The following is a 19384-nucleotide window of genomic DNA, read 5'->3' as shown; positions in this document are numbered from 1 at the left end:
ATTGATCTAGTCACTGGTGCTTCCTGCTTTAATTTTAGCTTGTAAGCAGGAATCGGGAGGATAGAATTATGGTCATATTTGCCAAATGAAGGGCGAGGGACAGCTTTGTACGTGTCTCTGTGTGTGGAGTAAAGGTGGTCCAGAGTTGTTGTTTTTTTCCCCTCTGGTTACACATTTAAAGTGCTGATATAAATGTGGTAAAACTGATTTTATTTATCATTAAAGTCCCCGGCTACTAAGAGCCCCGCCTCTGGGTGAGCGTTTTCTTGTTTGATTATGGCAGAATACAGCTCATTCAATGCTGTCTTAGTGCCAGCCTCCGTCTGTGGAGGTATATAAACAGCTACGAAAAATACAGATGAAAACTCTCTAGGTAGGTAGTGTGGTCTGCAGTCTATCATAAGATACTCTACCTCAGGTGAGCAATAGCTCGAAACTTCCTTAGATATTGTGCACCAGCTGTTATTTACAAAAATACGTAGTCCTCTGCCCCTTGTCTTACCAGACGTCGCTGTTCTATCCTGCCGGTTCAGCGTATAACCAGCCAGCTGTATGTTGATAGTGTCGTCGTTCAGCCACATCTCTGTGAAGCATGAGCTGATGCAAAATCTGGATCCCTACAAATCAGCTGGGCTAGACAATCTGGACCCTCTCTTCCTAAAATTATCCACCGAAATTGTTGCAACCCCTATTTTACTATCCTATTCAACCTCTATTTTGTATAGTCTGAGATCCCCAGAGACACTCTAGACCCAAACTGCTACAGACCAATATCCATCCTGCCCTACCTTTCTAAAATCTTCGAAAGCCAAGTTAATAAACAGATCACCGACCATTTTGAATCCCATCGTACCTTCTCCACTATGCAGTCTGGTTTCCGAACTGGTCATGGGTGCACCTCAGCCACTCTCAAGGTCTTAAACGATATCATAACCGCCATCGATAAAAGACAGTACTGTGCAGCCGTCTTCATCGACCTGGCCAAGGCTTTCGACTCTGTCAATCACAGCATTCTTATCGGCAGACTCAATAGCCTTGGCTTCTCAAATGACTGCCTCGCCTGGTTCACCAACTACTTCTCCGATAGAGTTCAGTGTGTCAAATTGGAGGGCCTGTTGTCCGGACCTCTGGCAGTCTCTATGGGGGTGCCACATGGTTCAATTCTCGGGCCGACTCTTTTCTCTGTATACGTCAATGATGTCGCTCTTGCTGCTGGTGATTTTCTTATCCACCTCTATGCAGACGACACCATTCTGTAAACATCTGGCCCTTCTTTGGACACTGTGCTAACAAACCTCCAAACAAGCTTCAACGCCATACAACACTTCTTCCGTGGCCTCCAACTGCTTTTAAATGCTAGTAAAACTAAGGGCATGTTATTCAACCGATTGCTACCTGCACCCTCCTGCCCGACTAGCATCACTACTCTGGACGGTTCTGACCTAGAATATGTGGACAGATACCTAGGTGTCTGGTTAGACTGTAAACTCTCCTTCCAGACTCACATTAAGCATCTCCAATCTAGAATTTGTTTCCTATTTCGCAACAAAGCCTCCTTCACTCATGCCGCCAAACATACCCTCGTAAAACTGATTATGCTACCGATCCTGACTATCCTACCGATCCTTGGCAATGTCATTTACAAAATAGCCCCCAACACTCAACTCAGCAAACTGGATGTAGTCTATCACAGTGCCATCCGTTTTATCACCAAAGCCCCATATACTACCCACCACTGCGACCTGTATGCTCTAGTCGGCTGGCCCTCACTACATACTTTTTGTCAAAGTTTAACAAGGACTCTTTCCTCCTCACCAGTGTCATGATCAAAGATATGATCAAGAGCCTCACATAGAGTATATCGTTTGGTCATTGTGCTGCCACAGAATGAATTGTGAGCAAGACCTCAAAAAAGCTTTATATACCAGAGCTGCGAGAAATGTTCTATATATTATTGAAACAATGTTGTGATTGTTTGTGAGCATGTCAACAGGTGTGGTTCCTGTGGGGAAAGATTCTATTGGGGAAAGGTTCCCGTGGGGGTTGCCATGGAAGCCAAGAAGGGGAGTGAGGTGTGTGTGTGTGTGTTCAAACACACATGCATGTGCGGGTCTGAGAAAGGAAGTGTTTTCCATCTGATGAATGGGCATTTGCCTGAACTCAATTGTATACACTAATTGTAGTCTCACCCATTCATTTCTAATGACCGGTCATTTTTGACACCACAAGTGTACAAAAGTTAAAGAAAACACCCAAAATGTAATGAAACTCATCAAAATGTATTTTGTGTGTTCAGTTGCCCTGTGTGGACAAAGTCATGGTACCTTATGACAATCAGATTAAATGAACTACATTTTTCAGAGAGAGAACTTGTAAATCGGTCCAATTCGACTGGAACACAGCAGGAGGGTTAATGGGGGGAAAAAAAGGATTCTGGCAGTCCTTGGTGAGTAACCACAGTCCTGATGTCTAGAAGTTATTTTCAGTCATAAGAAACGGTTACGGCAACATTATATACAAAATAAGTTACAAAAAAAATATCTGCCTTCTGCACATCACAACACCGTGTATATACACATAATATGACATTTGAAATGTCTTTATTCTTTTGGAACTTCTGTGAGTGTAATGTTGACTGTTAATTTTTATTGTTTATTTCACTTTTGTTTATATCTTCACTTGCTTTGGAAATGTGAACATATGTTTCCCATACCAATAAAGCCCCTTAAATTGAATTTGTGTGGAGGGGAGAAGAGGCTACAGGGGAAGAGCAAGTTAGAGAGAGAGAGCGAGAGAGAGAGAGAGAGAGAGGCTACAGGGGAAGAGAAGGAGCCAGTGAACAGCCTTCATTGTTGTCAAGTTATTTGGGAGGACTGAAAGAAAGAGAGCACAAGAGAGTAGGGGGAGGGGGAAGCAGAGTGAGCAAGCAAGAGAGGTGGGAGGGGGTTTGTGTGCATGTACGTGTTAAAGAGTGACTGAGGGAGCAAGGGGGATAGAGTTAATGTTGTTGGGCATACCAGGACATCACAGGAGGGGAGGGGAGCAGAAACGGCCTCTACACTACAGCAACCTGATCAGCACTGGCCTTGGGAACAACTTTCTCACACAGGACTGTTTCTCTCTTAAACACCCTATTCAGGCAGAGGAGGCCAAGCAAGGAATAAATAGTGGAGAAAGAGGAGGAGAGATGGAGTGAAGGCAAGCTGACCTGCTATACATAACTCTCAGCTGAAAGAGCGAGAGACACACCATTCACCAGAGGTACTTAGCTGTGTCTCTGTGAGGATGAAAATGGAGAGAGAAGCCTTAGCTGGGTCTCTGTGAGGGTGAGAATGAAAATGGAGAGAGAAGCCTTAGCTGTGTCTCTGTGAGGGTGAGAATGAAAATGGAGAGAGAAGCCTTAGCTGGGTCTCTGTGGGTGAGAATGAAAATGGAGAGAGAAGCCTTAGCTGTGTCTCTGTGAGGGTGAGAATGAAAATGGAGAGACGCTCCCCATCCAACCTAACAGATCTTGAGAGGATTTGCAGAGAAGAATGTGAGAAACTCTCCAAATACAGGTGTGCCAAGCTTGTAGCGTCATACCCAAGAAGACTCGAGGCTGTAATTGCTGCTAAAGGTGCTTCAACAAAGTACTGAGTAAAGGGTCTGAATTCTTATGTGAATGTTATATTTCAGTTTTTTTATTTATTTATACATTTGCAAAAAAATATCTATCAACCTGTTTTTGCTTTGTCATTATTGGGTTTTCTGTGTAGATTGATTTTAGTCCATTATATAATAAGGCTGTAAGGTAACAGTGGAAAAAGTTAAGGGATCTGAATTCTTTCCGAATGCACTGTAAATCCCATCAAACTTTGATAGTGTCAAACTAAATGTTATTTGTCACACGCTTCGTAAACAACCGGTGTAGACTGACAGTGAAATACTTAATGAGCCGTTTTCCAAAAATGCAGTTAAGATGAAAAAAGTTATTAAAAAAATAGTGACACGATGAGTAAATAATATGGGCATATAGAGTACCAGTACTGAGTCGATGTGCAGGGGTACGAGGTAATAACAAGGCTATATACAGTACCAGTACTGAGTCGATGTGCAGGGGTACGAGGTAATAACAAGGCTATATACAGTACCAGTACTGAGTCGATGTGCAGGGGTACGAGGTAATGAGGCTATATACAGTACCAGTACTGAGTCGATGTACAGGGGTACGAGGTAATGAGGCTATATACAGTACCAGTACTGAGTCGATGTACAGGGGTACGAGGTAATGAGGCTATATACAGTACCAGTACTGAGTCGATGTACAGGGGTACGAGGTAATAACAAGGCTATATACAGTACCAGTACTGAGTCGATGTGCAGGGGTACGAGGTAATGAGGCTATATACAGTACCAGTACTGAGTCGATGTGCAGGGGTACGAGGTAATAACAAGGCTATATACAGTACCAGTACTGAGTCGATGTACAGGGGTACGAGGTAATAACAAGGCTATGTACCAGTACTGAGTCGATGTGCAGGGGTACGAGGTAATGAGGCTATATACAGTACCAGTACTGAGTCGCTGTGCAGGGGTACGAGGTAATAACAAGGCTATATACAGTACCAGTACTGAGTCGATGTACAGGGGTATGAGGTAATAACAAGGCTATATACAGTACCAGTACTGAGTCGATGTGCAGGGGTACAAGGTAATAACAAGGCTATATACAGTACCAGTACTGAGGCGTTGTACAGGGGTACGAGGTAATAACAAGGCTATATACAGTACCAGTACTGAGTCGATGTGCAGGGGTACAAGGTAATAACAAGGCTATATACAGTACCAGTACTGAGTCGATGTGCAGGGGTACGAGGTAATGAGGCTATATACAGTACCAGTACTGAGTCGATGTGCAGGGGTACGAGGTAATAACAAGGCTATATACAGTACCAGTACTGAGTCGCTGTGCAGGGGTACGAGGTAATAACAAGGCTATATACAGTACCAGTACTGAGTCGATGTACAGGGGTACGAGGTAATAACAAGGCTATGTACCAGTACTGAGTCGATGTGCAGGGGTACGAGGTAATGAGGCTATATACAGTACCAGTACTGAGTCGCTGTGCAGGGGTACGAGGTAATAACAAGGCTATATACAGTACCAGTACTAAGGCGTTGTACAGGGGTACGAGGTAATAACAAGGCTATATACAGTACCAGTACTGAGTCGATGTGCAGGGGTACGAGGTAATAACAAGGCTATATACAGTACCAGTACTGAGGCGTTGTACAGGGGTACGAGGTAATAACAAGGCTATATACAGTACCAGTACTGAGTCGATGTACAGGGGTACGAGGTAATAACAAGGCTATGTACCAGTACTGAGTCGATGTGCAGGGGTACGAGGTAATGAGGCTATATACAGTACCAGTACTGAGTCGCTGTGCAGGGGTACGAGGTAATAACAAGGCTATATACAGTACCAGTACTGAGTCGATGTACAACGAGGTAATGAGGTAATAACATGGCTATAAGGCCCAGTACTGAGTCGATGTGCAGGGGTACGAGGTAACAACAAGGCTATATACAGTACATATAGGTAGGGGTAAAGTGACTAGGCAACAGGATAGATAATAGTGTGTGTGTGTGACAATTTTTTGGGCCCTTCCTCTGACCCCTGCTGGTGTAGAGGTCCTGGAAGGCAGGGATCTTGGCACAGTGATGTACTGTGCCATTGTCAGATGCCAAGCAGTTGCCATACCAAGTGGTGATGCAGCCAGTCAAGATGCCCTCAATGGTGGAGCTGTAGAACACACTGAGGATCTGAGGGCCAAGTCTTTTCAGTCCACTGATTCTCTCTGCTGTCGTGTACACTACAGGAACACTATAGACGACATGCTCTCTCTCTCTCTCTCTACCTCTCTCTCTACCTCTCTCTCTACCTCTCTCTCTACCTCTCTCTCTACCTCTCTCTACTTACCTCTCTCTCTCTACTTACCTCTCTCTCTCTCTTTACCTCTCTCTTTACATTTCTCCCTCTCTCTATTTATATATGATATGTCAGCTGTTCATAAATATCTTGTCCTCGTCAGCTCTTCTCCCATCAGGTCACATGGTAACTTGCTCGTATTCCATATTCCATTTTAGATAGTACTTGGAGGGTTCATCGGTTGCTTGTTGCAACATTACTGAAGTTGAATCTGGTCTGCTGGTAATTTCATCTCTGCCAAAAGGAGATGTTAGAGGTAGTATTTTTGAATCACTGTAATATAAGTGTTCACATTTATGGTGCCCATGTCACATTGACCTTCTGCAGCGGCCATCTTGTTTCGTTCTAGGATGTTTTCTTGGAACAGTATCTTTCTCTCTCTCTCTGTGGGGGAGCACAAAGGCCTGTTGTCAAGGCTGCAGGTTGTCATGGAAGCAGCTTGTTCACTTGAGTTCATGGGAGCATGTTCTGGTCCAAAGGTTCAGCTTATTTGACTGATTAATCTCTGCAATAAAAAAATCTAATTCTCAGGAATTCCCTGATGGCCTGAATTATCTACTGAGAGGTTCCCTCACTGCAAGGTCCTGATAGAATGGTCCATAGGTTGGCTCTGATCAATCCGTTAATTTATTAATTGATTAAGCTAATTCTCTCTCGTGTCTCTAGGGATTCTCTGTGGAATGACCGTGTCATGATGCAGTCGCTGAGTCTCACCCCGCACCCAGGTGACGAGGGAGGGTGTCTCCGGCCGTCGGCCAATCACAGAAGGTGCTTTAGGATAGTCACTTCCTGTTTGTGTTCATCAATACTTCCTCTCGGAACCCTCCAGCCTCACTGACGTCCCGCCCCCTTGGTGAGTAGGCCACTCAAAGTAGGCTACTTTCAGCCAACACTTCTTAGGATGGTGTTAGTAGAGAATCTATCTTTTATTTTCTCTCTCTCTTTCGCTCTGTCTCTCTCTCAATCTCTCTTTTGTTCTGTCTCCATCTCTGTCGCTATGTCTCTGTCTCTCGCTCTGCCTGTCTCTCTCTATTTTCTCTCTCCAGGCCAAAGTGCCAGGATTCCGGTCTGGAAGCACGGTTTCGACTGCTCCTACAGTTTTGCTTAGGTACTACAGTTTAACTGACACCAGGTCCAGAAAGACCCATTTCCAATTAGATACTTTAGTCATCCCCTTTGTGCACAAAGCAATATTGAATTATTAAAATAATTGTCATGTTCTTGGATGACGTGATGACGTTGTCGCTGCTCGCACGGCTCCCTGTGCGCACTGAGTGCTAGTGTGCATGTGATGTTAGTCTGTGTAAACCGGATGCAACCCGGATATAGACAGTCCACGAATCGGCGTATGCGCACTTGAGTAGATTACCTCTCAAATAACGAGCGGACATATTGGACACAGTTTCCAGTTCTTTATTAAACCTCAGTGCTCCAGGTGGTAGGTAGTTCCTGTATCCATCTCTTCCATCACTTCCTCTTCCTCCTGAAGCCCCGCCCCTTCCCGTGTGGCTGTGTGGGGATACTGGTGCTAGCTGCCACATGTCGTAACCATGGTGATGGATAGGTAACCGTGGTAGGAGTCTGTGGGCACAGCTTTCTGATGTTGTGCCAGGTGTTGACGGGTCAGGAGGGTATCAACGGGCACAGAGGTGAGACAGGAAGCGTCTTGGCTTACATTTACATTGTATTAGTGGGATAGTTATGATGGCGTGTCCTGTTTTATCATTGATAACTTGTTGCTGAGTGTATCACACCTTTTCCTCTTCTCAGGTGCTATGCGTCTCTACTTCCTGGTTTACTGTGTGCTGATGATGTCACAGAAGGAAGTATAGGACCTCTTCCTGTAGAACATCAGCCTCCTTGCACTTTCTAGAACTTCCTGCTGCTACTTGACTTCCTGTTAATTGCACAACGTCTCTCAGACGCTCTAAGGCTCTGACCTCTAACCTCTGAACCCAAGCAGCCATGAGGCACATTCACGTAGAACTGACGCGCGGCAGCAAGGAGGAGCTGGCTCCTGTGGAGCTTCCATCCCACGAGGGGGACCTGTCTCCTCCTGTGGCCCCCTCACAGGGCCCAGATCCTGGGGTGATGGTCGGGGTTTCCAGGCACTTTGGTCAGGAGCAGCTGCGTCTCCAGAAGGTCTACCAGCTCTCTATCTTCTCCCAGCTGGGGGGGTTCTCAACCTCCGACCCCCCCAGGACATGTGAGGCCCAGCCGGGACAGGACCCTCGGATGGCCAGGCCAGGGGTCAAGAGGGGCCTGGAGGAGCCCAAGCTTAGCCACAAATGGCCCCACCTGGCTGGGGACACATACAGAGATGGTGACGCCCTGGAAGAAGGGGTTCTGTGTGGGCCAGGACCTGGGGTAGGGGTTGGGATGGGGGTAGGGCAGGTATTCTCCTGCATCATGGTGGATCACAGAGACTCAGGTGGGGACCTGTCACCTAGATCCCCCCCACCTGAACCCCTCTCCCCCGGCCACACCCCCGCCCGACGCCCCGCCCAGCACAACCACGACAGGCCCGTCCCGGACCCGTGGGCTCCACTGTCTCCCAAGTCACCTCCCATGGTGGAGCCCCACAGCCCCCCTGGCCCCCGCAGCCCGTTACCCAGCACAGAGCCTCCTTCTGATCCTGGAGGGTCCGGGGAGGGCTGCAGTAGTGGCTCCTCATCGGGACAGCGTCAGCCCAACTCCTGCTATGACGAGGGTTCCTATTGGGCCCTCGGAGCCTTCGAAACCCCCAACCCCCCTGGACCTCCCCTCGGACCTACAGGCTCCCTCTCCCCCCACTACCTTCTCACCACAGACCCCCAGGGGCCCGGGGAGGGCAAAGAGTGTGGGGCCGAACTGGAATCCTCCCCGCCCCATCCCAGTACCACAGCATCCATCAACGAGCTGGCCTCCCTGGAGAAGACCCCCAGCACCAGCGGGTTCCGTGGGGTCCCCTCGGTCCCCGGCCCTGCTAAGAAGAAACTTCTATCCTCTAGCGACACAGCAGAGTCGTGTTCGGAGGATGAGGGCCCCTCTACCTCTAAGAGGAGCCGTCTTGCACTGCTGGCCCCTGGCTTAGGGCTGGCCTCCTGCAGGGGCACCGATGCCAAGGCTGCCCCCTTCTGGAACCACCTGCTGCCTAATGCACAGGGCCGGGACCATGTCAAGGTGAGGAGTACAGACGAGCACACACAGAAAACTGTACACTGGTCGTAGTTTGTGCTGTCAGGCGTGTCATTGTGGCAGGCAGCTTCCCTTTTTAATGTAACACTCATTTGACAGCCGAGTGGCTCCAGAATGTCTATTGAGAGAGCCTGTATTGTTCTCCCTATGCTACGTGTTCTGCCTGCCTGTGCTGCTATCGCCCCGATAGAACCCCCCTACCAAACCACACAGGTCTTTCTGCCCCCCAGAGACCTGTTGGTCTTTCTGCCCTCCCTCTCAGAGACCTGTTGGTCTTTCTGCACGCCCCCCCTCCCAGAGACCTGTTGGTCTTTCTGCCCCCCCCCCCCCCCCTTTTTAATGTAACACTCATTTGACAGCCGAGTGGCTCCAGAATGTCTATTGAGAGAGCCTGTATTGTTCTCCCTATGCTACGTGTTCTGCCTGCCTGTGCTGCTATCGCCCCGATAGAACCCCCCCTACCAAACCACACAGGTCTTTCTGCCCCCCAGAGACCTGTTGGTCTTTCTGCCCCCCCCCCCCCCCTCCCGAGACCTGTTGGTCTTTCTGCACGCCCCCCCCCCCAAGAGACCTGTTGGTCTTTCTGCCCTCCCTCTCAGAGACATGTTGGTCTTTCTGCCCCCCCCCCCTCCCCCCCCAGAGACCTGTGTTCTGCCTGCCTGTGCTGCTATCGCCCCGATAGAACCCCCCTACCAAACCACACAGGTCTTTCTGCCCCCCAGAGTCCTGTTGGTCTTTCTGCCCCCCCCCCCCACAGCCCCCTCCCAGAGTCCTGTTGGTCTTTCTGCCCCCCCCCCCCCCACGCCCCCTCCCAGAGTCCTGTTGGTCTTTCTGCCCCCCCCCCCCCCCACACAGCCCCCTCCCAGAGTCCTGTTGGTCTTTCTGCCCCCCCCCCCCCCACGCCCCCTCCCAGAGTCCTGTTGGTCTTTCTGCCCCCCCCCCCCCCCACACAGCCCCCTCCCAGAGTCCTGTTGGTCTTTCTGCCCCCCCCCCCCCCCCCCACAGCCCCCTCCCAGAGTCCTGTTGGTCTTTCTGCATCTCAGATGGTGCCTGTTCTTTACTTTAGAATAGGGCTTTGGTCAACAGTAGCTAGACACACACACACTGGTACACACACATGCATGCACACACAGACACACTGGTACACACACACACACACTGATACACAGACACACACACAGGCAGGTATACCTTCATTACATTCCTTTGTTGTTTTGGTGAGTGATGCTCTACGTAGGATGTTGCATTTGTAAAGAAATGATCACATGTCTATTTGTGTAGATTCTATTACCACACAGTGTTGGATACATAGAAGATGATTATCAGTACAGTTTGAGCATGACAATAGTATGAATGTTTTATAGCACTGGAACGATCGGAGATGGATTGTGCTTTACTAAACCATGTATTCTCTTTCCTGTTTTCATTCTCTCTTTTTCTTTCTCTCTCTCATTCTGTCCGTCTCCCTCCGGTTTTGTCCGTCTCTCCGGTTCTGTCCGTCTCTCTCCGGTTCTGTCCGTCTCTCTCTCTCTCTCTCATTCTGTTCCTCTCTCCGGTTCTGTCCGTCTCTCCGCTTCTGTCCGTCTCTCTCTCATTCTGTTCCTCTCTCTGGTTCTGTCCGTATCTCTCTCTCGTTCAGAGTGTATCAGAAGTCAGCAGAACCAGCAGGAGACTGAAAAGGCATGTTTACTTTCTACCTTTTAGTTGATTCATTTACTTACTACTTATCATTTAAAAACATATTTGATTATGTGACTGTAACCATAGCTAAACCATCCACTGTTGTTTTGTGTGTGTTTACGTGTGTGTGCAGTCGACAGCTGCGTAGTGGGCGGCGTACAGACACCTTGTGTCGTTCTGCTCGGTCAGGCTGGCCCTCGTCCTCAATCAGCCGGTCACTACTGGGCAACTTTGAGGTATAACACACTTGTTTGTTTTACTATGCTTGTGGACGCCTGGAATGTATTTCCAGCAAACATAGATTATATATTACAGTAGATTCTCACCTGAAGAGACGATTGCCAATTAAGTGTGACATACCATCCATGTGAAAATGTTTCCTAAAGTATAAAGGTATTTTGTCAGAACTTGAGATTCTACCAAATATTTAGAGATATTTTCAAAAATCCTCATGGCCATAGAAGTAGCAGTGCTTTGTAATTGATCTTCTTCACTCTTTCCTCTTGTGGTTTCTTATCCATACTTTGAATACGCTCCAACATAAACTCAGCAAAAAAAGAAACGTCCCTTTTTCAGGACCCTGTCTTTCAAAGATAATTCGTAAAAATCAGAATAACTTCACAGATATTCATTGTAAAGGGTTTAAACACTGTTTCCCATGCTTGTTCAATGAACCATAAACAATTAATGAACATGCACCTGTGGAACGGTCGTTAAGACACTAACAGCTTACAGACGGTAGGCAATTAAGGTCACAGTTATGAAAACTTGGGACACTAAAGAGGCCTTTCTACTGACTCTGAAAAACACCAAAAGAAAGATGCCCAGGGTCCCTGCTCATTTGCGTGAACGTGCCTTAGACATGCTGCAAGGAGGCATGAGGACTGCAGTTGTGGCCAGAGCAATACATTTCAATGTCTGTACTGCGAGACGCCTAAGACGGCGCTACAGGGAGACAGGACGGACAGCTGATCGTCCTCGCAGTGGCAGACCACGTGTAACAACACCTGCACAGGATGTGGACAGGTACAGGATGGGAACAACAACTGCCTGAGTTACACCAGGAACCACAATCCCTCCATCACTGTCCGCGATAGGCTGGACTGAGGGCTTGTAGACCTGTTGTAAGGCAGGTCCTCACCAGACATCACCGGCAACAACGTCGCCTATGGGCACAAACCCACCGTCGCTGGACCAGACAGGACTGGCAAAAAGTGCTCTTCACTGACGAGTCGCGGTTTTGTCTCTCCAGTGGTGATGGTCGGATTCGCGTTTATCGTCGAAGGAATGAGCGTTACACCGAGGCCTGTACTCTGGAGCGGGATCGATTTGGAGGTAGAGGGTCTGTCATGGTCTGAGGCGGTGTGTCACAGCATCATCGGACTGAGCTTGTTGTCATTGCAGGCAATCTCAACGCTGTGCGTTACTGGGAAGACATCCTCCTCCCTCATGCGGTACCCTTCCTGCAGGCTCATCCTGACATGACCCTCCAGCATGACAATGCCACCAGCCATACTGCTCGTTCTGTGCGTGATTTCCTGCAAGACAGGAATGTCAGTGTTCTGCCATGGCCAGCGAAGAGCCCGGATCTCAATCCTGGAGTGGATCTTACCTTGTGCCCTCTTGTTGTTTTGGAAGTATCTGTGTGTTGATCCTCCTCACTTTTCCCTCTTGTGGTTTCTTCTCCAGGAGTCGATCCTGAAGGGTCGTTTCTCTCCGTCGGGTCGTATCGAGGGCTTCACAGCAGAGATCGGTGCCAGCGGATCCTACTGCCCTCAACACGCCACTCTGCCTGTACACGTCACTTACTATGACATCTCAGAGCACAGCGCACCCTCACCCTTCTTGGTTAGTGTGTGTGTGTGTGTGTGTGTGTGTGTGTGTGGCGTGTGTGACATGATGTAAAATCATTTCATCTCTCTGTTGTAGGGCGTGATCTCCTTGGAGCCTCTTGGAAAGAAAGGATACAGCGTACCCAAAGCAGGGACCATCCAAGTGGTGAGTCTTATGGTCCTCTTTCTCCCCCTCTCTCTCTCTCTCTCTCTCAGATCTTATTCAACCCCAATGAAACTGTTCTCTCTTCCTCCAGACCTTATTCAACCCAAATAAAACTGTGGTGAAGATGTTCCTCGTGACCTATAACTTTGGGGACATGCCCGTCAATCACATGACCTTCCTGCGTCACCGCATCTTCCTGGTTCCCGTGGAGGAGGCGGGGCCAGATGGGAAGGGGGAGGGGCCTACAGAGCCCAGGGTAATGCCCACAGAGAGGAAGAAGATTCTCTGCTACCTGATACACCTCAGGTATGTCTATCTGGTGATTTGCTGTTTGTTTTTAAAGGGATAATCCACCCCCAGAAATACAAATCATGAAATTCCTGTCAATTTGGTGAACACCTATGTTCTATCAGTGGTTATAGAAAAACATTTACCCCATGACTTAATTTCTAAGTTGTCCGTCTGTGAAATCAGAAAATTGTGTAGGAACGTGTCATACTTCAGAAAGTATTCATACCCCTTGACTTATTGCACATTTTGTTGTTTTACAGCCTGAATTCAAAATGGATGAAATATTTATAATGAAAACATGTTTTTGGACATTTTTGCAAATGTATTGAAAATGTAATGCAGAAATACCTAATTTTACATAAATATTCACACCACTAAATCAATACATGTTAGAATCACCTTTTAGCATCGATTACAGCTGTGAGTATTTCTGGCTCTCTAAGAGCCTTCCACACCTGGATTGTACAATATTTGCCCATGTATTCTTTAGACAATTCTTCAAGCTCTGTCAAATTGGTTGTTGATCATGGCTAGACAGCCATTTTCAGGTCTTGCCATAGATTTTTAAGGAGATTTCAGTCAAAACTGTAAGTCGGCCACTCGGGAACATTCAATGTCTTCTTGGTAAGCAACTCCAGTGTAGATTTGACCTTGTGTTTTAGGTCATTCCTGCTGAAAGGTGAATTCATCTCCCAGACTGAACAAGGTTTTCCTCTAAGATCCTGCTCCATTCCATTTATTTTTCATCCTGAAAAACTCCCCAGTCCTTAACGGTTACAAGCATACCCATAACATGATGCAGCCACCACTATGCTTGAAAATATGGAGAGTGGTACTCAGTAATGTGGGATTTGCCCCAAAAAATGAATTGCCTTGCCAATTTTTTGTTGCAAAAATAATGCATGTTTTGGAATATTTTTATTCTGTACAGGCTTCCTTATTTTCACTCTGCCAATTACTTAAGTATTGTGGAGTAACTACAATGTTGTTGCTACATCCTCAGTTTTCTCCTATCACAGCCATTAAACTCTAACTTTTTTAAAGTCACCATTGTCCTCAGGTAGAAATCCTTGAGCTGTTTCTGAGTTAAGAAGGATGCCTGTATCTTTTTAGTGACAAGGTGTATTGATACATCATCCAAAGTGTAGTTAATAGCTTCACCATGTCCAAAGGTATATTCAATGTCTGCTTTTTTTATTTTTACCCATCTACCAATAGGTGCCCTTTGCGAGGCATTGGAAAACATTGATGGTCTTTGTGGTTGAATCTGTGTTTGAAATTCCCTGCTCGACTGAGTGACCTTATAGATAATTGTATGTGTGGGGTATAGAGATAAGGTAGTCATAAAAATATAATGTTAAACACTATTATTTCACACAGAGAGTCCTTGCAACTTATGTGACTTGTTAAGCACATTTTTACTCCTGAAGACATTTAGGCTTGCCATAACAAAGGGGTTGAATACTTATTGACCCAATACATTCCAGCTTTTCATGTTTTAGTAATTTGTACAAATTTAGAAAAACATCATTCCATTTTGACATTATGGGCTAATTTGTATAGGCCAGTGACAAATCTCCATTTAATCCATTTGGAGTTCAGTTTATAACACAACAAAATGTGGAACAAGTCAAGGGGTGTGAATACTTTCTGAAGGCACTGTGCATGGTTCTTGTCATAACGCTTTTAAAACAATTACCTGGACTCCAGATTGCCAAATCAGCCAGTATATGGTATGGGCATACTTGTCTAGAGCACATCTATCCATTTATATCGCCTTGACAATGTGTGTATATACAGTATTTCCCTTAGATGTACTCAATCTAAACAGTGTACAAAATTATTCAATTTAGTTTCTCCTTCAAATACCATCTCCCAATGTACCCTGTGTGTTTGTGGGAAACATGGTAAAGGACCGTTGTTGCCATAGCAACGTACCCTGCACTCGCTCTGTGCTGAGAGGAACTGCAAGTTGAGCTCTGTGAGATAAATAATGCAGTTTGTTTGGACGATTTTTACAGCTAGCTAGTTACTTCACATGCTAATATTGACTTTGGTATTATTGTGCGTAGCTACGTTTGCTCACTAGCCATCCAGCCCAGAGAGAGAGCTTTGCATTGTGTGTTTTGTAGTCGACTTGAGCTGCAATAGATTTCCACACCAATTTTCACATCCAGTCCAACCCCATCCATCTCCATCCATCCATCTCCATCCATCCAGTCCAACCCCATCCATCCAGTCCAACCCCATCCATCCAGTCCAACCCCATCCATCCAGTCCAACCCCATCCATCTCCATCCATCCAGTCCAACCCCATCTCTCTCCATCCATCCAGTCCAACCCCATCTCTCTCCATCCATCCAGTCCAACCCCATCTCTCTCCATCCATCCAGTCCAACCCCATCTCTCTCCATCCATCCAGTCCAACCCCATCTCTCTCCATCCATCCAGTCCAACCCATCTCTCTCCATCCATCCAGTCCAACCTCATCTCTCTCCATCCATCCAGTCCAACCCCATCTCTCTCCATCCATCCAGTCCAACCCCATCTCTCTCCATCCATCCAGTCCAACCCCATCTCTCTCCATCCAGTCCAACCCCATCTCTCTCCATCCAGTCCAACCCCATCTCTCTCCATCCATCCAACCCCATCTCTCTCCATCCATCCAACCCCATCTCTCTCCATCCATCCAACCCCATCTCTCTCCATCCATCCAACCCCATCTCTCTCCATCCAGTCCATCTCTCTCCATCCAGTCCAACCCCATCCATCCATCTCCATCCATCCATCCAGTCCAACCCCATCCATCCAGTCCAACCCCATCCATCTCCATCCATCCAGTCCAACCCCATCCATCTCCATCCATCCAGTCCAGTCCCATCCATCCATCCAGTCCAACCCATTCATCTGTTGTTTGCTTTGTTGGTACGAAACCAAGATTCATTTTATAGCATTTCAAATGCAGGCTTTTAAAAATGTTTTGTAATGTAATAATTTACTTAATGTCTTTAGGATTGTTTGCTGATCAGTGCCTTGTTTCAGTAGAGTAGCTTTACACAGGCTACTGATCAGTGCCTTGTTTCAGTAGAGTAGCTTTACACAGGCTACTGATCAGTGCCTTGTTTCAGTAGAGTAGCTTTACACAGGCTACTGATCAGTGCCTTGTTTCAGCAGAGTAGCTTTACACAGGCTACTGATCAGTGCCTTGTTTCAGTAGAGTAGCTTTACACAGGCTACTGATCAGTGCCTTGTTTCAGTAGAGTAGCTTTACACAGGCTACTGATCAGTGCCTTGTTTCAGCAGAGTAGCTTTACACAGGCTACTGATCAGTGCCTTGTTTCAGCAGAGTAGCTTTACACAGGCTACTGACAGTGATGCTTCTTCTTTGTTTTCATTTGACTCTGTAGATTCCAGAGCTCCAAATCTGGGAAGATTTACCTGCACAACGATATCCGGCTGCTTTTCTCCCGCAAGTCCATCGAGGTGGACACAGGGATCCCTTACGAGCTCAAATCTTTCACCGAGGTGCCAAGAAACCCCAAATACTCCCCCCGTTTGTGACCTTACGGCTCCTAATCCCTGACCCCTAACGCAGCCCCGGAATGGTGCATAGACACTGCTCAGTACATCGACGAGAAAACTTGAATAGACCATACATGCATACATACATACATACACTATATATAAAAATGTATGTGGACACCCCTTCAAATTTGTGGATTCGGCTATTTCAGCAATACCCGTTGCTGATAGGTGTATAAAATCGAGCACACAGCCATGCATTCTCCATAGACAGGCCATTCTACTGCCAATGTTTTACTGAAGAGCTCAGAGACTTTCAACGTGGCACCTTCATAGGATGCCACCTTTCCAACAAGTCAGTTTGTCAAATTTCTGCCCTGGTAGAGCTTCCCCGGTCAGCAACGGCTCAGCCGCAAAGTGGTAGGCCTCACAAGCTCACAGAATGGGACCGCCGAGTGCTGAAGCGCGTAGTGTGTAAAACTGGCCTGTCCTCGGTTGCAACACTCAGTTCCAATCTGCCTCTGGAATCAACGTCAGCACAATAACTGTTCATCGGGAGCTTCATGAAATGGGTTTCCATGGCCAAGCAGCCGCACACAAGCCTAAGATCAACATGCGCGCAATGCCAAGCGTCGGCTGGAGTGGTGTAAAGCTCGCCTATATTGTACTTCTGGAGTAGTGGAAACGCGTTCTGTGGTGTGATGAATCACGCTTCACAATCTGGCAGTCTGACGGACAAATCTGGGTATGGCGGATGCTAGGAGAACGCTATCTTTCCCAATGCATAGTGCCAACTGTAAAGTTTGGTGGAGGAGGAATAATGGTCTGGGGCTGTTTTTCAGTGAAGGTAAATCTTCACGCTACAGCATACAATGACATTCTAGACGATTCTGTGCTTCCAACTTTGTGGCAACAGTTTGGGGAAGGCCCTTTCCTGTTTCATCATGACAATGTCCCTGTGCACTAAGTGAGGTCCATACAGAAATGGTTTGTCGAGATCGGTGTGGAAGAACTTGACTGCCTGGACAGAGCCCTGACCTCAACCCCATCAAACACCTTTGGGATGAATTGGAACGCCGACTGCAAGTCTGACCTAATCGCCCAACACCAGTGCCCGACCTCACTAATGCTCTTGTGGCTGAATGTTGCGAGGACTTGCTTCCAATGTTCCAGCATCTAGGGGAAAGCCTTCCCAGGAGAGTGGAGGCTGTTATAGCTGCAAAGGGGGGATCAACTCTATATTAATGCCCATCATTTTGGAATGAGATGTTTGACGAGCAGGTGTCCACATACTTTTGGTCATGTAGTGTACATGCAAACATGCACAGACAACAAGCAATACTTGCACCCAAGCTAAGCAGACTCATGTGTATACACAACTCACAGTACACATGACCACTCTTCTGTCTAGAGTTGAGTGTTAACATGCATGCCTTGTGACTAACCTAAAACTAGTTTTCCTCTAGTGCCATTAGTTTCACACACACTGTCCTTCACTCTGCCTGCCTGCACCTGCCCTCTCACCCCCGCGGTGGACCAATGACAACCCTGCCACCTCAATCAGCCAGCCAATAGGAAGCCGGCAAGCCGCTAATGGAGCACACATTGGGAGAAGAGGACTGTAGAGCATTAAACAAGCACATCCAAGTAAAGGGGGGCGGGACGAAACACAAATTGTATTTAACTGGAGAAGAGATGAGAGAAGACGATAGAGGAGCAGTAGTGAAACAAAGACTGCTTTATCTCAATCAATTGAAGAATAAAGATTAGACTTCAGATGTTTGACACACCCTGCAAACGCCGAAACAATTGGCTACACTCAGGACTTAACTGTACTGTATTTTGATTGAAGCCTATAGACGTTCCAGGGAACCTTCCCCATTTCAAGCGTCATGGTATGGATCACTGTGTAGGATGTAAGCGGGGAATATACCATGTAGTGGGTGGAAGGGGTGGATGCCTCCTTTCATATAGACAGATGGAGGGTTCACTGTGTTTTTAGTTCTCTTTCTGTTCTAAACAGTCTGAAATGAGAGCAGAAGGAAAATGAGCAACAAAAAAGCTGTAGGATTTAATTTATGTTCGCAAATGTCTTAAAAAGCTGCACAATTAGACTGTTCTTTTTTTTTTATTATTATTTTTAGCCGGATATGCTTTTGCTGCATTCAAAATGTCACCATATTCCCTACATAGAGCCCTATAGGCCCTGGTCAAATGTAGTGCTCTATAGAGCCCTATTGGCCCTGGTCAAATGTAGTGCACTATATAGGGAATAGGGTGCCATTTGAGACACCATCTTTCTCTGGTGGAGGAGAGGAGAACTGAGATGGAGGGTAAAAATAGAGGTGGGATGAAAAAAGTATATGTGTATTTAAATTAAACTCAGCGACTGGCGAGTAAAACCTGGGTCTTGATTTTGATATTATTGTGTTATTAACATGTATTGACTGTGTTAATACCTTATCTCTGTCCAACCAACTTTTCACCCTGACAACAGTTTCACAACGTAGAATTGTCAAGTAAATCTGAGACTCATGGGTTCAGTACGTGTAGTGTACATCCAGAGTCACACACACACACACTGAGTGGACAAGACATTAAGAACACCTGCTCTTTCCATGATATCGACTGACCAGGCGAATCCAGGTGAAAGCTATGATCCCTTATTGATGTCACTTGTTAAATCCACTTCAATCAGTGTAGATGAAGGAGAGGAGACTGGTTAAAGAAGGACTTTTAAGGCT

At 46.8% G+C, this 19384-nt stretch overlaps 1 protein-coding gene across 5 annotated transcripts in view; it reads left to right on the top strand.

Moving 5' to 3' along the window:
- Positions 1–19042, top strand: part of atosb (atos homolog b) — a 34755-nt gene extending 15713 nt beyond the window's left edge. Inside the window, exons 2-11 of one of the 5 annotated variants that reach the window (XM_082968712.1) lie at positions 6639–6825; positions 7019–7080; positions 7462–7621; positions 7743–9134; positions 10789–10829; positions 10963–11065; positions 12519–12677; positions 12759–12827; positions 12919–13133; positions 16526–19042. In XM_082968712.1, coding sequence (XP_082824838.1) covers positions 7938–9134; positions 10789–10829; positions 10963–11065; positions 12519–12677; positions 12759–12827; positions 12919–13133; positions 16526–16679 — 1938 coding nt within the window. In that variant the 5' untranslated portion in view covers positions 6639–6825; positions 7019–7080; positions 7462–7621; positions 7743–7937 and the 3' untranslated portion in view covers positions 16680–19042. The other 4 variants (XM_082968714.1, XM_082968715.1, XM_082968713.1 and 1 more) reach the window with 4 other exon arrangements.
- The last annotated feature ends 342 nt before the right edge of the window (positions 19043–19384 follow it).

The sequence above is a fragment of the Salmo salar genome, chromosome 24, assembly GCF_965601325.2.
Source record: "Salmo salar chromosome 24, fSalSal1, whole genome shotgun sequence".
Taxonomy (NCBI): Eukaryota; Metazoa; Chordata; class Actinopteri; order Salmoniformes; family Salmonidae; genus Salmo; species Salmo salar.
Note: the sequence above shows the minus strand (reverse complement) of the source record. Positions and strands in the feature narration are given on the sequence as shown.